Source organism: Candidozyma auris, chromosome 4, assembly GCF_003013715.1.
Source record: "Candidozyma auris chromosome 4, complete sequence".
Lineage (NCBI taxonomy): Eukaryota > Fungi > Ascomycota > Pichiomycetes > Serinales > Metschnikowiaceae > Candidozyma > Candidozyma auris.
The window spans coordinates 1,039,796-1,058,834 of NC_072815.1; the positions used below are offsets into that span (position 1 = coordinate 1,039,796).

At 46.2% G+C, this 19,039-nt stretch overlaps 9 protein-coding genes and 1 non-coding gene across 10 annotated transcripts; 5 read left to right on the top strand and 5 right to left on the bottom strand. All coding sequences in view use genetic code 12, as the record gives it.

Moving 5' to 3' along the window:
* Positions 1-468: 468 nt before the first annotated feature.
* Positions 469-3,060, top strand: CJI96_0004155 (uncharacterized protein; the record flags this gene model as incomplete). Its single annotated transcript, XM_029037385.2, has 1 exon — positions 469-3,060. The coding sequence occupies one exon, from the start codon at positions 469-471 to the stop codon at positions 3,058-3,060; it is 2,592 nt and encodes an 863-aa protein (XP_028888441.2).
* A 32-nt stretch (positions 3,061-3,092) lies between these two features.
* Positions 3,093-3,586, bottom strand: HCH1 (Hch1p; the record flags this gene model as incomplete). Its single annotated transcript, XM_029037386.2, has 2 exons — positions 3,093-3,513; positions 3,561-3,586. The coding sequence occupies 2 exons, from the start codon at positions 3,584-3,586 to the stop codon at positions 3,093-3,095; spliced, it is 447 nt and encodes a 148-aa protein (XP_028888442.1).
* Positions 3,587-4,948: 1,362 nt separating this feature from the next.
* CJI96_0004157 (uncharacterized protein) lies at positions 4,949-5,572 on the top strand (the record flags this gene model as incomplete). Its single annotated transcript, XM_029037387.2, has 1 exon — positions 4,949-5,572. One exon carries the CDS (start codon positions 4,949-4,951, stop codon positions 5,570-5,572), a length of 624 nt encoding a protein of 207 aa, XP_028888443.2.
* Positions 5,573-5,608: 36 nt separating this feature from the next.
* On the bottom strand, positions 5,609-7,321 carry CJI96_0004158 (ATP-dependent DNA/RNA helicase; the record flags this gene model as incomplete). The annotated part of the gene is made up of 1 exon (XM_029037388.2): positions 5,609-7,321. The coding sequence occupies one exon, from the start codon at positions 7,319-7,321 to the stop codon at positions 5,609-5,611; it is 1,713 nt and encodes a 570-aa protein (XP_028888444.1).
* Positions 7,322-7,579: 258 nt separating this feature from the next.
* Positions 7,580-7,652, top strand: CJI96_0004159. The gene has a single exon. It is a non-coding gene; the product is annotated as a tRNA-Ala (tRNA).
* A 110-nt stretch (positions 7,653-7,762) lies between these two features.
* Positions 7,763-9,436, bottom strand: CJI96_0004160 (uncharacterized protein; the record flags this gene model as incomplete). Its single annotated transcript, XM_029037389.2, has 1 exon — positions 7,763-9,436. One exon carries the CDS (start codon positions 9,434-9,436, stop codon positions 7,763-7,765), a length of 1,674 nt encoding a protein of 557 aa, XP_028888445.2.
* Positions 9,437-9,862: 426 nt separating this feature from the next.
* On the bottom strand, positions 9,863-11,068 carry RAD18 (E3 ubiquitin-protein ligase RAD18; the record flags this gene model as incomplete). The annotated part of the gene is made up of 1 exon (XM_029037390.2): positions 9,863-11,068. One exon carries the CDS (start codon positions 11,066-11,068, stop codon positions 9,863-9,865), a length of 1,206 nt encoding a protein of 401 aa, XP_028888446.2.
* A 212-nt stretch (positions 11,069-11,280) lies between these two features.
* Positions 11,281-14,160, bottom strand: SEC12 (GTPase-activating protein SED4; the record flags this gene model as incomplete). The annotated part of the gene is made up of 1 exon (XM_029037391.2): positions 11,281-14,160. One exon carries the CDS (start codon positions 14,158-14,160, stop codon positions 11,281-11,283), a length of 2,880 nt encoding a protein of 959 aa, XP_028888447.2.
* A 474-nt stretch (positions 14,161-14,634) lies between these two features.
* CJI96_0004163 (putative pyridoxal kinase) lies at positions 14,635-16,023 on the top strand (the record flags this gene model as incomplete). The annotated part of the gene is made up of 1 exon (XM_029037392.2): positions 14,635-16,023. The coding sequence occupies one exon, from the start codon at positions 14,635-14,637 to the stop codon at positions 16,021-16,023; it is 1,389 nt and encodes a 462-aa protein (XP_028888448.2).
* Positions 16,024-16,288: 265 nt separating this feature from the next.
* On the top strand, positions 16,289-17,995 carry ATG15 (triglyceride lipase ATG15; the record flags this gene model as incomplete). Its single annotated transcript, XM_029037393.2, has 1 exon — positions 16,289-17,995. One exon carries the CDS (start codon positions 16,289-16,291, stop codon positions 17,993-17,995), a length of 1,707 nt encoding a protein of 568 aa, XP_028888449.2.
* Between the last annotated feature and the right edge of the window lie 1,044 nt (positions 17,996-19,039).

Sequence of the window (19,039 nt, forward strand, 5' to 3'; positions counted from 1 at the left end):
AATATGCGAGGATGTGTCGCTTAACCAAGGAAATAAGATGCTACAGAGAGCCCTGAGCTACCGGACATAAGACTTGCAATCGAAAAATAAAATCATAAAACGCTGAGAATGTGAATGTGTAGAGAATTATAAAGTGAGGCTATCATTAACATTATTCGGAGCGTGGTACAAAGGAATTGGATGAGTATGTCTGCTTGCTTGTGTTACTGGTTCTTGATCTCCTCTTGTGAGCCTTTCGCAGCCAACAGTAGAGACCTAACCATGAGATAGTGATTTGGAGAACAAAAAAGAGATGCCCTAACTCCACATTGCATAGGATAGTGGACACAAATTTCTCATCAAAGCACCATTACCTTTTTCACGGTCGCTTAATCTGGATCTCATCTACCACCTCTACCACCTCTACCTACTTTGCTACTGCACCCTGCGACTATCACTTAAGATAAACTATCTAGTGCCTTTTCCAACATGGATTCCAACGACGGCCTTGTTGCCACGAGGCAACGAAGAGCCAATGCTGGCTCTCGCTTAAAACAACTCATTGAACTTGAAGAGGCCTCCTCGGGTGTTCAGCAGACTTTCCTCACTGAGGAGGACGAGGATGTTCATCTACTATTTCAAGAGGACGAAAACGACGCTGAGTTCGAGGAGGAGGAGGAGGAAGAAGAAGAAGAAGAAGAAGGGGAGGACGAGGGAGAAGGAGGTGAGGAGGGCAAGGAAAACGATGATGCTGCCACTGATGATCCACGAAAGGAAGCTGCGATGCTCTTGGACAATGAGCAGTCTGATGCTGAAGCCAATCCTGATGAAATGCTCTCAGATTCGGATCTATCTGTGTCTGAAGACGACGATAGCGAAGGTGAAAGAGAGCTTCAAAGGGAAGAGCGGGCAAAGAAGAGAAAGAAGAAGCAAACAATTATACCTGCCATCAAGAAGCGTACCACAACAACAACACCACAACCCAAGCAGCCTTCTAAACCACTATCCAGCATGCTACAGTATGGTGAGCGCCGGTCATCATCGAGAAAATCTGCTGTTAAAAATAAAGAAGACTTGCTACAGAAGCTCAAGGCTGATGAGACGAGAAGGGCAGGACTTACACCGATCAAGCGGGTCAAGGAAAGGGAACCAACGCAGGAAGAGAGATTAGCTCAGGCACAGGAAACCGAAAAAGAAAATACTTTGTCTTTGAATGCGTTCTTGGAACAAGAAGTCAAGAAGAAGGAGCGCCAGAAACTAATGTTCCAGCAGAAAAGACCAAAGCTTCGCAACGTCATTCGTCTAGTGTCCAAGGCAACATTTGTCACTCCACTTGAGGAAATAGAGGATGCAAGACACGTTCAAGATATGTTTGAAAAGAAGCGTCGTGGGCGCAGGAGAAAAAACGTACAAGAAGAGCCCGATGTCAAACGTCCTGGCGACGTAGACACTGAGCTTCCGTATTACAAGCAAGAGATGGCAGAAAAGGAGAGGCTCGAAGCCATTCGCTTGGAAGAGAAGCGTAAGCTAGAAGAGGCGCGAGCAGAACGAAGGAGACGTCTCGAACATGAGCGTGAGGAGAGGAAACGAAAGCTTGAAGAGGAAAGAGAGGCTCGCCGTATTCTCAAGGAGAAACGTCTTAAGGAGTTTGAAAACATTGATGCTACGGACCCCAATTTCTCGGCCGAATCTTTGCGCCTTAAAGGTGAGATAAGTTCGTTAGAGGAGCAAGATAGAGAAGCCGAGGAAATGCACAGGGCCGAATACGGGGATGCAGAGCACGACAATGATCACAATATCGAAGATGACAACGGTATTAAAAAAGACAGTACCGCTGATACCTCTTTGAAACCTCATGGGATGGTAAATTCAATTGATGAAGTAAGAATTTCGAGGACGCAAGACAACACTAAGCGCGTTGATGAATCAAAAGAGGAGGTTGATGAGAAAGGCATGAGTGCCGAACAAAGCTCTGACAAACAAGACGATTCTATGGATGTGGATGAAAGCCTTGGAGAATTAAATTCAGCAAAGGAGAGCGCTGAAATAATCTCAGACGACAAAGCTACGGAAGCAAGCAGTGAAAATCCTGACGATATACAGATGAAGCTGGATAAAGACGCTGATGAAAAAACCAAAGGCCAAGGGAAAGAGACCTCTCCAAACAGCGCGATTGAAAGGGACGAAGCGAAGGACGATGATGGGAAGGATGAGGTAAAGGATTCGTCTCAGGACATTGAGGTTGGCGAGAAGATTAAGATTGAGAAAAAAGTAACGTTCTCCGAAGACGTGGGGGAAAAAGATTCTAATGTGCCCGAACAGTCAGTGAAGGAAGAGCCCAGTACAGGGGTGAGGAGTCCAACAGAGGAGAAGCCTTTGCCGGAGACCAACCCTCCCACTGAGATCCTTCATAAGCCTCGCAGTGACGGCGAAGTTTTTGAGGGCCCGGTTCAGTACGTTTCAAGGAATTATATCATTCTATTGGATTTTGACGATGAAGATAGGTACTGGAAACTTCCGGAGACAAAGATGAAGATTGCACTTTTCGGAGAGGAAAGTCTCCTCAGCGCCTCAAGGAGGTTCAGAGATGTGAAAACGATTCTTCGAAGCACCACGAGGAACGAGAATCCTTATGCCACAACGAAGGACGAGAAGGAAGACGAGCTTTTCAAGCCAGTGTCTGAGATCACAGAGGAAAGTCCTATGTTTGACGACCTAAAGAGGCTTCGCAGGCTTGGAGTTCGGGTGGAAGACGAAGAAGAGGAAGAGGAAGAAACAAAGGAAGAGGAGAATGTGGTGCATATCAACACCGAAGCGCCTACAGGTCTCTATCTTCCAAATGGCAACAAAAAGATCTGTCTCATATCCGGCAAAGAGGTGCGCTACTTCGATCCCGGCACAGGTGTTCCATACGACAGTGTGGATGACTACAAGGTGATCAAGAGTATTGAGGCCGGTAATATTCCGTGGTACAGCATTCCAAGAGATCAGAACACGTATGGGGCTGTTGAGATCTACTTAAATAACCGTGAGGGAACCCGGCATGCCAAGGGCGTGCCCGAAGGGTTCGACGGGTGCTGAAAGAAGTCTCTGTGTATAATGTAATGCAAAATCTAATGACCTGTGGAGTGTTGTACGTCCTTTTCATGGGCGTCGATCAAATCAGCCTGGAACTTCACGAGCTTGGCCTTGATCAAAGGTACCAAGTGCTTTTTGATATGGGAGGCATTGTCACCTTCCACGCCAAAAACGTACTCATCGTCGTCTTGGTCATGGAAGAACTCATCCAAAGCGACAGAGCCAGTGAAGGAGCTCTCTTCTTCGTCCTTCTTGGTACCTTCGACGGCAAATCGGAGCTTCATGTCGTAAATACACAAAACCTTGCCCTTCCTCTGGGTGACATCACAGTCACCCGACACCGTGGTCACTTCAGTGACCTTAAGCAAGTATGCATCGTCTTCAAAAGTGGTGTTCACCACCTTTTCACTGAGATAGTCCTTTGTCCAAGGAAGACAGTTTTTGTCGACCCAATGCCTGGAGTTAGCGAGAGCTTCCGGAGATATCAGATAAATTCGACATACCAGTTGTTAGGGTTGTGGACAACCATTTCAAGACAACAGAGAGTGAGATTTGATGGAACCTGATTATTTTCGCAGCATTATAGCACACTAGTCGCGGACCTGGGGAAAGAATCTTCTAGAGTCGAGAGAAGCAGGACAACGAGAACTGGTCCGTGAGGAGAGGAATAGATAGGTGATTTTTTTGAATTTGAGCAGGAAGGGAACACTTATAGAAAAAGATAGGAGCAGGAGGTGGAAGTGAGGTATACAGAGCCTTGTACTCATTCTTTTATGTCTGATATGGGTTTTAATGGACATCTTCAAATACCCCGTTAAGAGGCTCAAACTAAACCTTTTTTAAGCCATATTTTCCTAGATTTGGTCGAAGAGTCTCAAATCATCTAACAAGTCAATTGAAAGAGCCTGTTTCCTTTAGAGTGTCATGAGAGCGAGCCTGAGACATTTTGCAGCCATGATACAGTAGTGATGCCTGAATAGCACAAGAACGGAGAGGGAAGATTTGTTTCCTCAATAATGAGAATTTAAAAATGAGAGAATTGAAGATTTGGAAGAAATATCAGGTGAAAGATTGCAGTGGTCGTCTACTTGTCGAGTCCTTAGGAGTTTGCGAGGTCCTCAGTGTGCTGTTCCAGAAGAATGAAGAGGAGAAAGAACCAGGTAGTGGTGTAGTGATAGCGTTGAAGTACAAGAAATCACTCTCATTTATTTCGCCTTACACGTGAACTCTAAAGACCAGACCAAACAACGAGATGAATCATCTAAATATCTGGACTACTCATAAAGCGCTAAGTAAATTGTCTGGGTCAAGATGATCAGTGGCTATGTCATAGCGAAATATGATAGAATGGAACAATCTAGCTTGTGAATGGATATCTGTGACTGGTAGCTACAACATTCAAGTCGATGGACTTGAGGCTAGGATCATCACCAAATGAAACTTTTGCAGCCATTCATGCACACTAGGTAGGGGCTGCAACATACGATAAATCAATAGATAAGAAAAAAATGAGTAATTGTCTATTAAAAAAAGGATAGAATAAGTGAAATATGAAGCATCCTGCCCTGTTAGCTATTTCTGGAGCTCAAGCTGTATCTCATTTTTGCTTCTTTGGATACTTCGCCCAAGCCACGCTCGTGCTCTTCAATGAGGACAAAAGGAATAAGATTTTCCTTTCATTCAGCAAAACCTGTGGAGCTCTGATTAGCTCTGATCAGCCCCTTTTTTAAAAAACACCCAAGAGATACCAATAGATTTAAAGGTTTATTTTTATCTCTGGAGGCTCTACCCACTGCAATTGACAGGGCGATACAGGCGCGGATTTGTTGACATATTTTTTTTTCTTCGCTTCTACTGCTTCCTCCAGTCTGTCTCTATCGTCCAGTGGTTCATGCCCGACAGTATAGAGCTTGCAGACTTGAAGCATAAACCATTTTTCGACTATGATAAGCCCGAAGGCCTGGCTCGCTTGACTCCTGCGGCCAGACGCAAGATATGGCTCCATATCTTTGTGGAGACGCTCGCTTCAGTGATAATATATTCGACCTACACTCGCCTTGTGCTGTACTACCTGTTTTTGGCTCCTACGCTCCTTGGAGCCTCTACTGCGGCGTTGGCCCAGTCTATGAACCAGCTCTACAAGGGCAGGCTTTCGAATTCTAGATTACTAAAGTTCGTTCTTTGGGGGTGCATCAATGGGTGCTTTACCGCGCTATGGATCGACACTCTTGTTGCTAGAGTTGAATCGGTTTTTTACAGAATCTTGATAGACCAGTTGGTGGGGGCACCTTCGTTTCAATTGATCTTCCATTTGCTTGGCAAAGTATGGGACGTCGCTGAGCCTGGACAGCCATCGCCTAGCATCTCCACATTTTTGATGGCTTTAAGCTATTCATACTGCTACTGGCCCTTCGTGTCAATAGCAATGTTTGTGTTTATTCCTCCTCCGTTGATGTTCATCAGCAATTGCATTGCTAACTTGATATGGAATGTGATCCTCAGCAGGATCTCTTGAATTCAATGTAATGACTCCTACGCCATCCGTATAAATTTATCTGATTCTCTTCAATGGGTCCGACTTGCGCCCACCTTTCCTCTTCTTTCCTCCTTTCCTCACTCTATTTTTTGTGAATGGGATAAACCCAAGATCTTTCTTGGATCCTGCTCTGGCGCTGGCCGGAAGTAAGTATTCAGGCACTCTCTTCAACTGCGACTGGACCCTGCTCGGGTGCAACTCCTTATCGTGTCTCAAGCTGGCCAAATCCTGAGGGTTCTCTTCAAAGAATCTCTTTAATTTGTCGGAATTTAGCAACTCATTCTTCAACTCTGCAATACGTGCTTCTCTTATGGCGACGCCGGTAACCGCTCTAAATGCGTCCTCTGATCTATACCTGAACCCTTCCACTTGTTTCATGTCAAATTGGTAGGGATTGATCTCAAGTCCGTTTTTCTGTTGTTGCTTAATGATTTTCTTGAGAACTTTTTCGTCCTTCTTGGCCGAAGGCAAGGTTGCAACTCTATGCTTGCCAACCTCAGACTCAGGGATGACAAATGACAATGCCATACCAGCCTTGCCCGCTCTAGCTGTTCTTCCTATACGGTGCACATATGCCCTGGAAGTTGTAGGCAAATCGAAATTGAGTACACAAGCAACGTTTCTAAAATCAACGCCTCGAGAAACACCGTACTCTTTATCTTTCTTCGATTTCGATTTCTTGGATGAGCCTTCTTTCACGTTATGAGAATCCTCAACCTGCTCATCTCCTTCATCTTCCTCCACAGCGAAATCACTAGTCTCATCTGTAGCTATCAACAAGGAGTACACGTTCTTGTTGAATTCTTCCACGATATGCAAACGAGAGTTCACGGGTAACTCACTATTCAAAATGCAACAACGGATACCAAACTGCTCCAAAAACAATTTCAATCTGTACCCACGCTCTATGGAGTTGACAAATATGAGAGATTTTCCCTTGATCAAATTCAACTTGTATATGACGTATGTTAGAAGAAACTTATCAAACTCAGTTGTTCGTGCGTAATATTGGACCAATTTTTGTCCAGCAGATTCGTCTTCATTGAGTTTGAGTACCGCCGGCTTGGAGCAAAAACGGCTCTTGAGTTCGTTGAGGTCATCGTTGATCGTGGCAGACATCATAAATGTCTGCAAGTTCGTCTTGACGGGCAAAAATGTCTCGAGCTGTTCCAAATCTTCCATATACCCGTAGGAAAGAATCAAGTCGACCTCGTCAATTACCAAATGTCTTGTCTTGGAGAGGTCGATCAACTTGGAGTTGACATTCTCCTGGAGAACTTGGATGAGCTTACCTGGAGTGGCCACCAAAATGTCTGGCTTATTTGTAAGCAACGACCGAAGTACTTGGTCGGAAACGTTGTTTGAAAGGTTGACGACGGTCACTTTCTGGTTACTATACACCAAGAGCTTTTCTGTGAACTGGGCTACCTGGTCGGCAAGCTCTCTCGTGGGAACCAACACGATGCTTTTGACACACTTTTCCTGTTCTGCAGCTAAAAGATTTTGCAAGATGGGAATCATATAGGCAGCGGTTTTACCCGAACCAGTGCTGGCTTTGGCAATAATGTCTCTGCGCTCTTCAAGTGCTAGGGGGATGGCACTGGATTGGATGAGAGTCGGGTTCTTGAAACCCAAGTGGTCCACGGCCTGGATGATTCGAGGATCAAGATTGAGGGAGTCCCACTGACAATCTTCGTCCACGTAGGCGGCTTCGGCAGCTTTGTTCATTGGCTTGAGATGGATCAAAGGGAAGAGACTAAAATTCAGGCGATGCTCATCTTGACAAAATGAGAAGTGCGGCACGAAAGAGAGCAAATACAGAACGTCTCTGATCGGGCTCAAAATTTTGGGGCATGTTTTTCTTCCTAAAATATTTGCAAAACTTCTATATTTGTTGCTTTTAACAATAGTTCATGGTTCATAGTCAGATTTGGCATTAAAAAATACTTCCTATATACTATAGTATACCAATTTCAATTCATATCGGGGCGTGTGGCGTAGTTGGTAGCGCGTCTGCCTTGCAAGCAGAAGGTCACCGGTTCGACTCCGGTCTCGTCCATACTTTTTGCAACCGTTTCCCTACTCTTAAGTTTTAAGATTTTTTTTTATTATTTTTGTAAGATGTTTCAGGGCTCTACTACTGATGTTCGATGCTATTGCATTACTATGCTATGAATTATGCTTTGGCTCGCTTTCTACTCTCGAGCGCCCAGATGGGTCCCACTGTTGAACTGTTACGGTGGAGGCAGGTGTGCTTGCACGTCCCTCGTCTGACGTCGAGGTGGGTCCCACGGTTGACTGTGAGCGGGCCATCATCATGGGTTGAGCACGGTCACGTCCAATAAAGTCGGAAGTACCCGCTGCTTCATTTGCCGCATTGGCGGCCTTCTCTGTGATACCGGCCTTGGTGAACTTGGAATTGAGTTCGTCAAGATCATCTCTGTGACCCCTCCGATTACTTGCAAACGAAAATCGTGTGAGCTGTCTTGGAAGGTTGATGGTCGAAATAGACTGTCTTCTCACAGTTGGCAGCGTCTGTGATTCGAGGTCTCTTTCTCTTTCCTTTGATCGTTTCGTTGGCTGTCGAGACAACGTCCTGCGAAGATGCTCAGCAAGAAACTCAGCTCCACTCTCATCTTCATCTTCATCATGGTTCGATGTATCGTAGTAATCCTCGCTGCTATATTTCCCTGATGCAATGGATCTTTCTCGGTCACGAGGACTCTCCATGCCATAAACGGGAAAAACGTTTGCTGGAGACTTGTGGGACTTCTTCCTGCGAAGTGACCGCTGAGAGCGAGTCGTGGGTTGTCTATATAATGCATGGACAGGCTCCTTTGGCTCAACCCCGAGTTTGGAGCTATTAAGTGAATCAGAATCACCTTTTTCCTCGCGCGAAGCCCTTCTCATTTCTTCGAGTTCGTTTTCCTCCTCAGCTTCTTCTTCGTCGTGAGGCATTACCCGCACCACTCTGGAGTCCTGGTTCAACTCAGGCTGCTCGTCTCTCATCTCGTACAGTGGCAAGTGAAGCTTACGCTGGTCTCTTTCCACGACATACAAGTGAAGATACCACGGGATCACCAAACCAAAGAAGGCACCACCAATGATATTGCCTAGGGTAGCCGGTAGCAAAACTTTCCACGCCACAGTACCCACAGAAACATGGCCGTGGTTTATTAGGCCGATAATCACAACAAACATATCGGCAACAGTGTGACTGAAACCAAGAGACACAAATGTGAAGATTGGAAGTAGCATCATCAAGAACTTGACATGCAAAGGCTTAGCCATAAGCTGAAGGTATATGGCCAAGCAAACGAAGAAATTACCTGCCATTCCCTTGATGAGTGTTTCATGGAAGGCAGGAGCTGCCTTTTGATCGAGGATCAAACGGGACCCTTCGATCATCGCAGGTGTGGCTGACACCTTCGAGTAATGCGAGATGATGTAGCAAACGAATATATTACCCACTAAATTAAACCACCAGCTCACGAACCATGATATTAGAAGATCTAGCACTGTAACGGCTCTGCGAGCTAAACCCACCAGGAAAAATAAGATGTTGGAGTTGAATAGATCAACACCCATGATGACGACGTAAAAAAGACCAATAGGATACATGAGACCTTGTAGTAGTAGAACAAAACCTGGATTTGTTTTCCACGTTTCTGGACACTCAGATACTATCATCACATGAAGCATTCCTCCCGAAGTAAAGAGCAAGCCACCCATAAATGAGTTTATTATGAGTGTATCGAGAGAAAGTCTTGCTTTTTTCATCGCTGTGGCCACCACCGCCAAAGCGGTCTCGTGGGTGGTCAAATACAGCGTCTCATCGATCATCTCTCAAATGAGGTGATGAGTGAGATTTCAGTCTATAAATATCCGGCCAACTGAGGTCACAAAATGTCGATGCTGATAAAGGTGGGGAGTGAAGGGGGACCTTCTAAAGTGTATGCAAAACAACAATAGGCGAATCGAGAGAAAAAAGCTCGGATACGTTATCTTTCGATCCATAGTGAGGTGATGATGAGATTCGCGCATTCACCAAGTATGGCTGCAAAAGCAGTGATTGCGAATTGGAAGCAAGCTAGTGAAGCTGGTGAAATTAGCAGAGCCAGCGTCAACATGCAAAACGGCCGCCATTTGTCTAGTGAGTTTATAACGCCATGAAACGGCTGATACTAAGCCTTGAGGGGAGCGCAAGCTTCCAAACGTTAAGAAAAGAGGTCGCTAGATCAGCGTCATACGATACAGGTTCGCTTGCTCTTATTGGGGAATGAAGAGAGTACTCTGAGAGAAATCAAACTCAGCATTCTCCTCCTTGACTCCAACTTGCTCTGCTTCCTCCTTCTTCTTTTCATCGATTTTTTCATTTGTAGTTTGCTCAACAAACTCCTTGGTATTGTGACTCCCATCGCCACTCTCGGTGCCCACATCCATCTCTATACCCTCTTTGTCGGCCTTTTTCTTGTTAGTCGCCCTTGCCGCGCGGATCAACCGCTTATACGTATTTCTATTCTTCTCAAGCCAAAGTCCCACGGGGAAGTCTTTATCTGTTATGGACTTGTGACTCAAGGAGTCAGCAAACAAGCCACCAGAAGTAGCAGCCGATGAAAAGGCCGCGTGTGACTTTTCCCACTGCATAAGTTTCTGTCTAAGTGCCAAGTCGCTTTCTGGGTGTGAACTGTCCAGGTTCGAGTTGTGCAACACGTAGTAATGGTTGTACCTGAGCTCGAGCTGAGACCGGGTTCCTGACGTCGGGAGCTTCAACTGACTTAATTTTTCTTTCAACTTGGGCGTCGCAAGGGAGCCAAAGTCTATTTTGGGGATTTTCTTGATTTCATGGTGGTGCTTCTCGGGTTGCGAAAAGTAGAACGACGAGTGGTTCACATCCTGGCGCTTGCGGGGCTGGAAGAACGACGAGATCCCTTTCAGTCTTTTTGGTGCCGTTGACACTCTTGGAGGAGGCACTTTGGTGCTTTTACCGTTAAGGCAATCGTCCAAATGGCTTCTTTGGAGAAAGTCAGCACTCATGCTCTGGCTACACACGGGACACTGCACTAACTCTGGATTTCCATTGGTGGGATTTACTTGTGGACTTTCTTCGTCTGGAACCTCGATAATCTCCAAATCTGCCTCCTTGGTTTCTTCCACATGTGGTGTTTGCTCTTCACTCTTTAGTTGCTCAAGAAGATCTGGTCGTAGCCTTTCATAGCATAGCACAATCTCCTCCAAGAGTATATTCCTCTTTAAATTGCTCTCGAATTGCTCTGTTTTACAAAGAGGACACAGACTTTCGGCCATTAGATGCTGGCGAATGCAGTGGGAGCAGAATGTGTGGTTGCACGAGGTGATCACTGGCGCCTTGAGAAAGTCCTTACAAATGAGACACCGCTGGAGAGAGTCCAACTGGGCAAGCTTCGGTAGCTTTGTCGCTTTCCAGTCTGACGGGTCCGAGTGCTTGTGGCTCATGACAAAGTCGGATCTATATATATATTTTTGAAGGAGGTCTGACTCGTCTTTCCTTGGTGACCGAAGGCGTTTTTCACATCGCGTATCGCGAACCGATCTTTACTAAGTCAGATCCACCGGTGGCCAATGCAGGAGATAACCACACTAAGTGGATTCCATCCCGTTGGCTATTCTATTTATGACATTATGCAAAGGGCGATGTGCCTCTTGGATTAAAGTTCGTCATGTGCTGTTGTAGCGCTGGGTAATGAGGTAGTTGCAGATGTTGTGGAGGACAGTTTGGTGACTTCTGAGGACTCTACAGAGTTGGTCACTGCAGATGAAGAAGTTGTAGGAGCTGAAGAAGTCGAGGGAGCTGAGGAAGTTGCAGTTGCAGGAGATTCAGAAGCAGTCTCCGAAGATGCACTCGACGAGGCACTTTCTGGGGACACTGAGGTATCAGAATTCCTAGAGGTTGTAGAATCCGATTTAGCCTCAGATTTGGCAGGGGAGTCTGATGCTCTAGATGAAGCTTCTAAAGTGGCAGAAGACAGAGTCTCAAGGCTTGGCACTTGCGATTCACTGGACCCTTCAGTCACAGAAATTTTGGTATCTGATTTCTCCACTTCGACAGTCTCGGTGAAGTCTACTGTGTCTGTTGTCTCAGCAGCTGGCTCGGCGACTGACGCCTCTTCCTCAGATGAAAGGTCAAATTCTTGAGAAGTCAGTGCACTTTTTTCGTCGATCAAAGATGACGTGTCATTCTCCAAGAATGGAGTCGAATCATCCACCCAACGCTCATCAACAATTTCAGGCACCGACTCAGATGACGTGCTTGGACCTTCGACAAAAGTTGAAGACGATGTATGTTCTTTCGTCAAGCTAGTCGCACTGATGTCGGATTCTTCGTGAGTCGTTTCCGAAAAAAGCTCGGCAATAATACTCACAGACTCCACCGAGCTTAGCTGCTCTGATTTTGTTGACTCTGCTTGAGTCACCTCGGTACTGGGCTGCTCAACTGAACCGTTTGCAGCTGCTTCGAAAGCCGTGGTCTCCTCTGGTTCTACCGAAGAATAAGATGCAGAATTCTCATTTACCATCTCAGGCTCGACCTCAACAAAGACGTCACTCGAGGTTCGGATATCTTCGTTTGAAGTCGTCTCTTGCACTGACTGTGTAGACACATCAGAATCAGCGACATTCTGCTCTTCCGTAGTGAGAGATGAATTATCATCATCCTCAATGGAAGCAGAACTTTCCGAAAAGTTGTCAAGGTCCTTATCTGGAAAAACAGAGGATGCAGTCTGAGTAGCGAAGGAGGAGGCACCTTCACTTATAGTATCTATGATTTCACTGATTTCAGATCCACCAACACTCTCAGTTGAATGACTCTCTTGAGCGTCCTCCAAAGTCACAGTCTCTGCAGACACCTTGAAACTTACATCTGTGTCAAGCTGCACAGCCTCTTCAATAATGGAGCTTCTGTCAATTTCACCATCAACATTAGTGAGGTGGTCAACATCCTTGGTGACCTCCGACACAATATCATTGAGTGTGTCATTGGGGATGTTTGCAGTTGTTGCGGTCTCTGTTTCCACTAAATTCTCTGGGTTGTCTTCCCATGCACTCATTGTGAAGTACGGCTTGGTGTTCTCTTGGTCATCTGGCTTATCCTTGTTCATCTTCTCCTTGATTAAATCAATTCCATATGCTGACTTCTCCTTAAGAACTTCGTACCCAATTTTCCCGTAGATTTGCGCTTTATCAAGATACTCACTACCGTACTTCTGCGACAACTCAGCTGCCACTACACCGTATTCTTGAGCCTTGATCATGAAATTGCCTCCATGTTTTTTAGTGAGTTCGACGTAATGATCAATAGGGCCTATGTGCTGTTCGATCATGTCGATGTAAGGATCAAGCTGGCCGGCCTGAAGTCCTTGCTGCAAAATAACACCAGCAAAAATGACAAAAATAAACATTAGGAATTTGAAAAATGACCACATTAATGAGGAACCGGCTGCATAGTTAGGCGGGATGGGCATGACGTTCAAAGTTTGAGAAGCACTGCCGGTAGCTAATTTGGTGCCACTGGGTGAAAAACTCAAGCTTGTAATAGCAAACTGATGCAATTTGGGTATCGTCGAAAGGATTTTAAAGTCAGACAATCTAATTAATGTCACAGTAATATCATTATGGGCCACTGCAACAAGATTCTGCGCCAAAGAAATGTCCAATGCAACAACAATGGCATTCTTCTTCAAAATGCGGGCCTCGCTTATTACTTTGTGATTGGTGATGTCGTAGCGTAGGATCGCTGAACCTTTGCCTGATCTCAAAGAAGCAGTGATGACAACGGTATCGTTCTTGAAAAAGCGAACTTTGGACAAACTATACTTGGCCAAGATTTTTTGCGATTTTTTATCGGCTTTTTGTGAGGAAACTGACACCACGCTGCCGTCCCCATTGTTGATCACCTCCACTGAGGAAGAAGTAACTAAGCACAGAAACCTCCCTCCATCATGAGGGCTCACCTGAAGGTCTCTGATTTCGCCCGCACTGGATGAACGAACCTTGGCCACCAACTCAAGAGAGTCTGGCCTATAAATATACACATCGGAAGGGTCCAGCGATGTCATGAAGGCACCAACCTCACTTTCAGGGGACAAGCTGATCAACTTTGGATAAGTGCCAATCGACTCAGCCAGAACAGTGTGGTCAAACTGCACTGCGTCCAAAAACTTCAAGTGCTCTTCTTCGGTGAAACCGTATTTTCTCAAGTTGTTGTTCACATTCATGTTTTTGATCAATGCAGATGATTGGTTGCAGCCAACAAAAATGGAGTGAGTGAACCCGTCGTCTCCCGAGGATCTCGTTGTCTCCACGCACATGGGAGAGTCTTCATTCTGAGGCAAAGTGATTTCTCTGTACTTCTGTAATCTTCTATTCTTGTCTGCAACTTTTAGGCTGCACTTGACAGCGGTGATTTTGTTTGGAATGCCGTTTTTGCCCTCACCTCCGCCACCGACGGCCAAAACGGTCTTATTGTCGAGAAACTTGATGCCAAATATCGGGTATCCCGTATTCAATTCGGCGGCTCTTTTGGCGGACATTTGCTACTCGAAAGGTGTTGTTCGTTTGGTGATGTCGTATTCGAAAAGCTAGTCTGCGACGTTTCACTGTTTATATACAAGAGCACAACGCGGGCCCTTCGAAAGGGAAAGACCACTTACACCTTGAAAGGAAGAAGAAGGATTGGACTGTAATGTCTCCAACTTTTTTATTTTTTATTCTTGTCGTTTCATAATCTGCAACACATTGATATGGTTACCACTTCTCGATTACCATTTCTGTAATTGAAGACACTGATAAAAGTAGGTGAGCATCGTAATGAACAATTGACTTACCAGAATGGTCCAATCAATGATTAAAGAACGCCTTTTAAAAGTTGGTTAGTGCAAAAGAGGAAAGAAAAAAAAATCCCAGAACACGAAGTCTCCAAAAACCATAAAGTATCCTGAGGTCAGTCCCCAATACAAGGCGCGCTTTCAACTATACATCGACTCCCCAACTCCAGCCCAAGAGCTATGGAGGACATTGAAACAAAGCCGCTACTATCAGTATCATCTTCTGTGGTCCATGGATATGTGGGAAACAGAAGCATTGTGTTCCCTCTTCAGACGCTTGGATGGGATGTGGATGCTATCAACACCACTGACTTCCTGAATCATCCCGGCTACGGCAAATTCAAGGGACGCAAAGTTGAGCCTGAGAGACTAGAAGAGCTTTTTGACGGACTCAAGGACATTCAGGCGGACCAGTACAAGATGATGTTGGTGGGCTACTGCCCTACGTCCGATCTGTTGGAAGTCATCTACAATCACATTGAGCAATTGAAGTCGGCTAACCCTGAGTCGGTGGTGGTGGTGGACCCTGTTCTTGGAGACAACGGTAAGCTCTACGTTTCAGCAGAATGCGTGCCCGTACATAAGAGGTTTTGGAGGAAAGGGCTTGTTGATTTGGCCACACCCAATCAGTTCGAGTTGGAGCTTCTCACTGGCATGAAGGTCGATAGTTGGCAAGCCGCTGCCCAAGCTCTTCGCATGGTTGATGCTTTATACGACGTTCCCAACGTTGTACTCCTGTCGGTGGTAATCAATGGCGTCATGGCCGCTGTGGGGTACTCTCGTGAGTCGTATTTCTCCACTGAGGAACCTCTCAAGGAAAATAATCGCCCTAACACGAAGGATAGCCCGTCTTCCAAGGAATATACTCCACCCAAGAAGAATGCTTCACCTCTTCCTGAGGAGGATGGAACCTCCTTACCCAAGGAAAAGGAAGCCTCCTTACCCAAAGAGGACATGGGTAAGAAGGACCCAGGGTGTCTTAAAAAACCCATGAATGCGTACATTTTCTTTTGTATGGATCGGAGAAGGGCAAACCCCGATGTGAGATACAGTGCAAACATGTTAGGTGAAATGTGGAAAGCTGCCAGCCATGAAGAAATGAAGCCATTTGAGAAATTGGCCGCTGCTGACAGACATAGGTATTATAAGGCAAAAACTGAATGCCTGGGTGTATCTATAGTGGAGATTGACGAGATTGGCTGTTCCTTCAACGGGTGTGGAGATGTCTTCTCCGCCTTGTTGGCTCACGAGTTCTACGAGAACGACAAGAAGCTCACTGGAGAAGTGATTTCTTCTGTGATGGCCAAAATGAGCAAAATTCTTCGCATCAGCTACGAGTTGGAGAAGAGGAAGACAGGTAAGGAGCCTACCCACGTAAGGGACATTGCCCTTGTTGCCCTGCGCCATGTATTTACTGAGAGAGACGTCGGTGCCGAAAATGCACAACCCGACATACACTCTTTCAAAATCAAATTGGAATCTGGCTTGGATGAAGAGCTAGCCGATGCTGTGAAAAGCGAAGAGATTTTGAAGGGCGTTGCTGGGATCAAATTAGAACCCTCCGCCTGAAGGGATTCGCAGCCAGGTTCCATTCAAATACTGACATTGTGAGAATTTTAAAGGGTTCTAGATTAAATAAACATTTCAACGGTGGAAATCGATCGTGAATCGATCTGAAAAAATATCTTCACTTTACTCTGGTATGTCCATTTCTCCGAATTTTCTCTCTCTGCAACTCTTAAGTTACTATCTTCCTCCACCTTTAAGTGTGACTTCCATGTGCACTCCGATAAGATCAAACCCAACTTCTACTCTCTCCCTTATCACCACAAGAATGTTAGAGAAACAACCACTACGCCAGCGGAACACTCAAAAGACTTATGTGTTCCTTATTTTTTCGTCATTATTTGCCTTATCCATCTATAGCATCGTGCAAGCATGGGTTCCCTTTTGGATTTTGGGACCCAAGATAGATCAACAGTCAGAGCCACCTTCTACACACCTGGCTTCACTGGGCCGGTCAACCAAGTTTCAACTAAAACATGTTTTTCACCACGGAACAGGAAGGTACAACCGTGTACATCGTCGTTTAGACATCACTCCTGAGTTCTTAAGCACGCATGAGAACACCCTTGAGGAGCTCACGGAGGCGATTTACGCCCAGGGAAATGAGCACGTAGATTCAAATAGCGCCGACTCCGTCATGTCTCAGGTAGGCATATCTCGAGCTTTCGGGGGCCAAAATCCATGGAGTGCCGAATTAGAGATTCGTTCTTCGGAGAGACCAGCTCGGTTGAGGAGGCTCAAAGAACGACACACACCGGGGTTTCTAGATAGCTACTTACGGTATGCGATAGAGGTCAAAGGAGACCCAAAAAAGCTAGATGGCATAGGGCTTGAATGGGAGCCCGAAGAGGACGTTTTGTTGCCTGACATCGAAGACAAGGACTCCGTGGTAGCCCTTGCCCTCATCTCATCAAATGCATATGTGAGGCTACCCTTGAGCGATGACGAGAAGAAGAAGCTGGACTGGATCGATGTGGGCGATCCTTGGGATGTAGATGAGGAACACCCAGATATCAATTTTGGGTGGCTCGAGGACGGGCTTCGAGGGCACGTTTTCGTTAGTAACGACTCCAAGACCGTCGTGATTGGCATTAAAGGCACGTCTGGTGCTGGTCTTCCAGGAGGTGGGTCTGACGAAACAGGCGGAAACGATAAGATCAACGACAATTTGCTCTTCCTGTGCTGTTGCGCTAGGGTAGGCTACATGTGGACCACAGTGTGTGACTGCTACGAGAAGACATACACATGTAACCAGGATTGTCTTGAGAAGGAGCTTTTGAGACAGGATAGATACTACCAGGCTACGTTGGAATTGTACAGAAATGTGACGAAGTTGTACCCTCCAGAAACTACTGATATATGGGTGACGGGCCACTCGCTTGGAGGGGCGCTAGCATCGCTTCTTGGTAGGACTTACGGCTTGCCTGCTGTTGCATTTGAGTCGCCAGGAGAGATGCTTGCAACCAAAAGACTACATCTACCTCAAGCTCCAGGGCTTCCTCGGCACATGGAGCACATTTGGCATTTTGGGAACACTGCCGATCCGATCTTCATGGGAGTGTGCAACGGCGCCTCATCCTCATGCTCCGTGGCGGGTTATGCCATGGAGACCGCCTGCCATACGGGCAAAATATGTGTCTACGACGTGGTGACCGACTTGGGGTGGCACGTGAACTTGTTGAATCATCGTATCCACACGGTGATTGACGACATCATTCTCAAGTACAACGAAACAGCCAAATGCGTGGACCAGCCGCCATGTCGAGACTGCTTCAATTGGCGGTTTGTCAGTAAAGATGACACAGAACCCGACGAGCCCAAGTTGCCTCATCCACTCAAGTCCAAGCCAAGTAGCCTGAGTGTAGCGAAGCCTACGAGCACATCTTCAAGCAAACCTACAGAAACAGACAAGCCCAAGAGGTGTTTGGAGAGAACATGGTACGGATGGTGTAAGAAGTGGGAGGGCGAAGAGTAACTGAGAAAGTGGTGATGGAGTTGGAGCGGTAAGCCACTCCAGGTATTCATTGATTTTTCCTAAAGCGGCGTAAATGTGTTGCGCAAGCAACAAGGCGTCACTTGTAAAAGCCATCCATGAATAGTTGCGAAATGCGCCAGTGGCACAGAATGCAAATGACGGGATAGAAGCCTTCCTCGCGATGTGACGTAATGGGTAATGTCCAAACAATGCTTCGGTGACCACGGAAAATTATCCCTCTGGGAGTTCTCTGATGTGCCCTCACGAACCCTCACTCACATGAAGATGGCTCCTTGATAGCTCCTTGAAGCTTTGCCCCAGGCCTCGCGGCGTGACATTTGCCCGGCCCCTTTGGAGTCCGCAGCATGGCAATGCGTGCCCCAGTGCATGGAAAGCTGCTATCAAAAAGGTGGTGAACGGCTGCGAAACACTAGCAATCTAAAACCGTTGATCTTAAAGCGGAGTGGGCCAACGAAATTGATAGATGAGGGATTGAGCGCTGAAAAATTCAGGTTATTCGGTTTTTCAGGACTTTCCTAAAACGTTACAAATGACTCCTTGCGCTTGGCGGAAGAGAAGTCTTCAGAGCAAGGCTTCTATGAGTTCGCGCCACAAAGAAGAGTGCAAAAGAAGATGATAAAAAAAATCGGTGACCTGCCTGTTTAGGCGTCAGATGTTTTGACGCATTAAGAAAAATTTCAGCCCCATTAGGTTGATTGCCAAACATTCTTCCTGCACAATCACCCTACCCTTGCTAGCCGCCGAGGTTGCAAAACAAGCAGAGGTAGGTGAAATTGATGGAAGCCGAACAGTTCAAGGTGACAAAAATGACAAAACTTGTTTCCGTGGGGAGAAAATGTTACGATCAGCGACTCTGTTGGCCCCTTTTCCTTGGCTTGGCCTTGTGGTCACTTTTAGCAACAAATGCATTGCGCACTGGGGCCTGTGGGTTGTTCTACTGCTGGGGCTCGCTTCGCTGCAGGACAACGCTTGTCAAGTCATTCCAAGAGGGCTTTCTTTGCCGGGCACTTAAATACTTTCTCG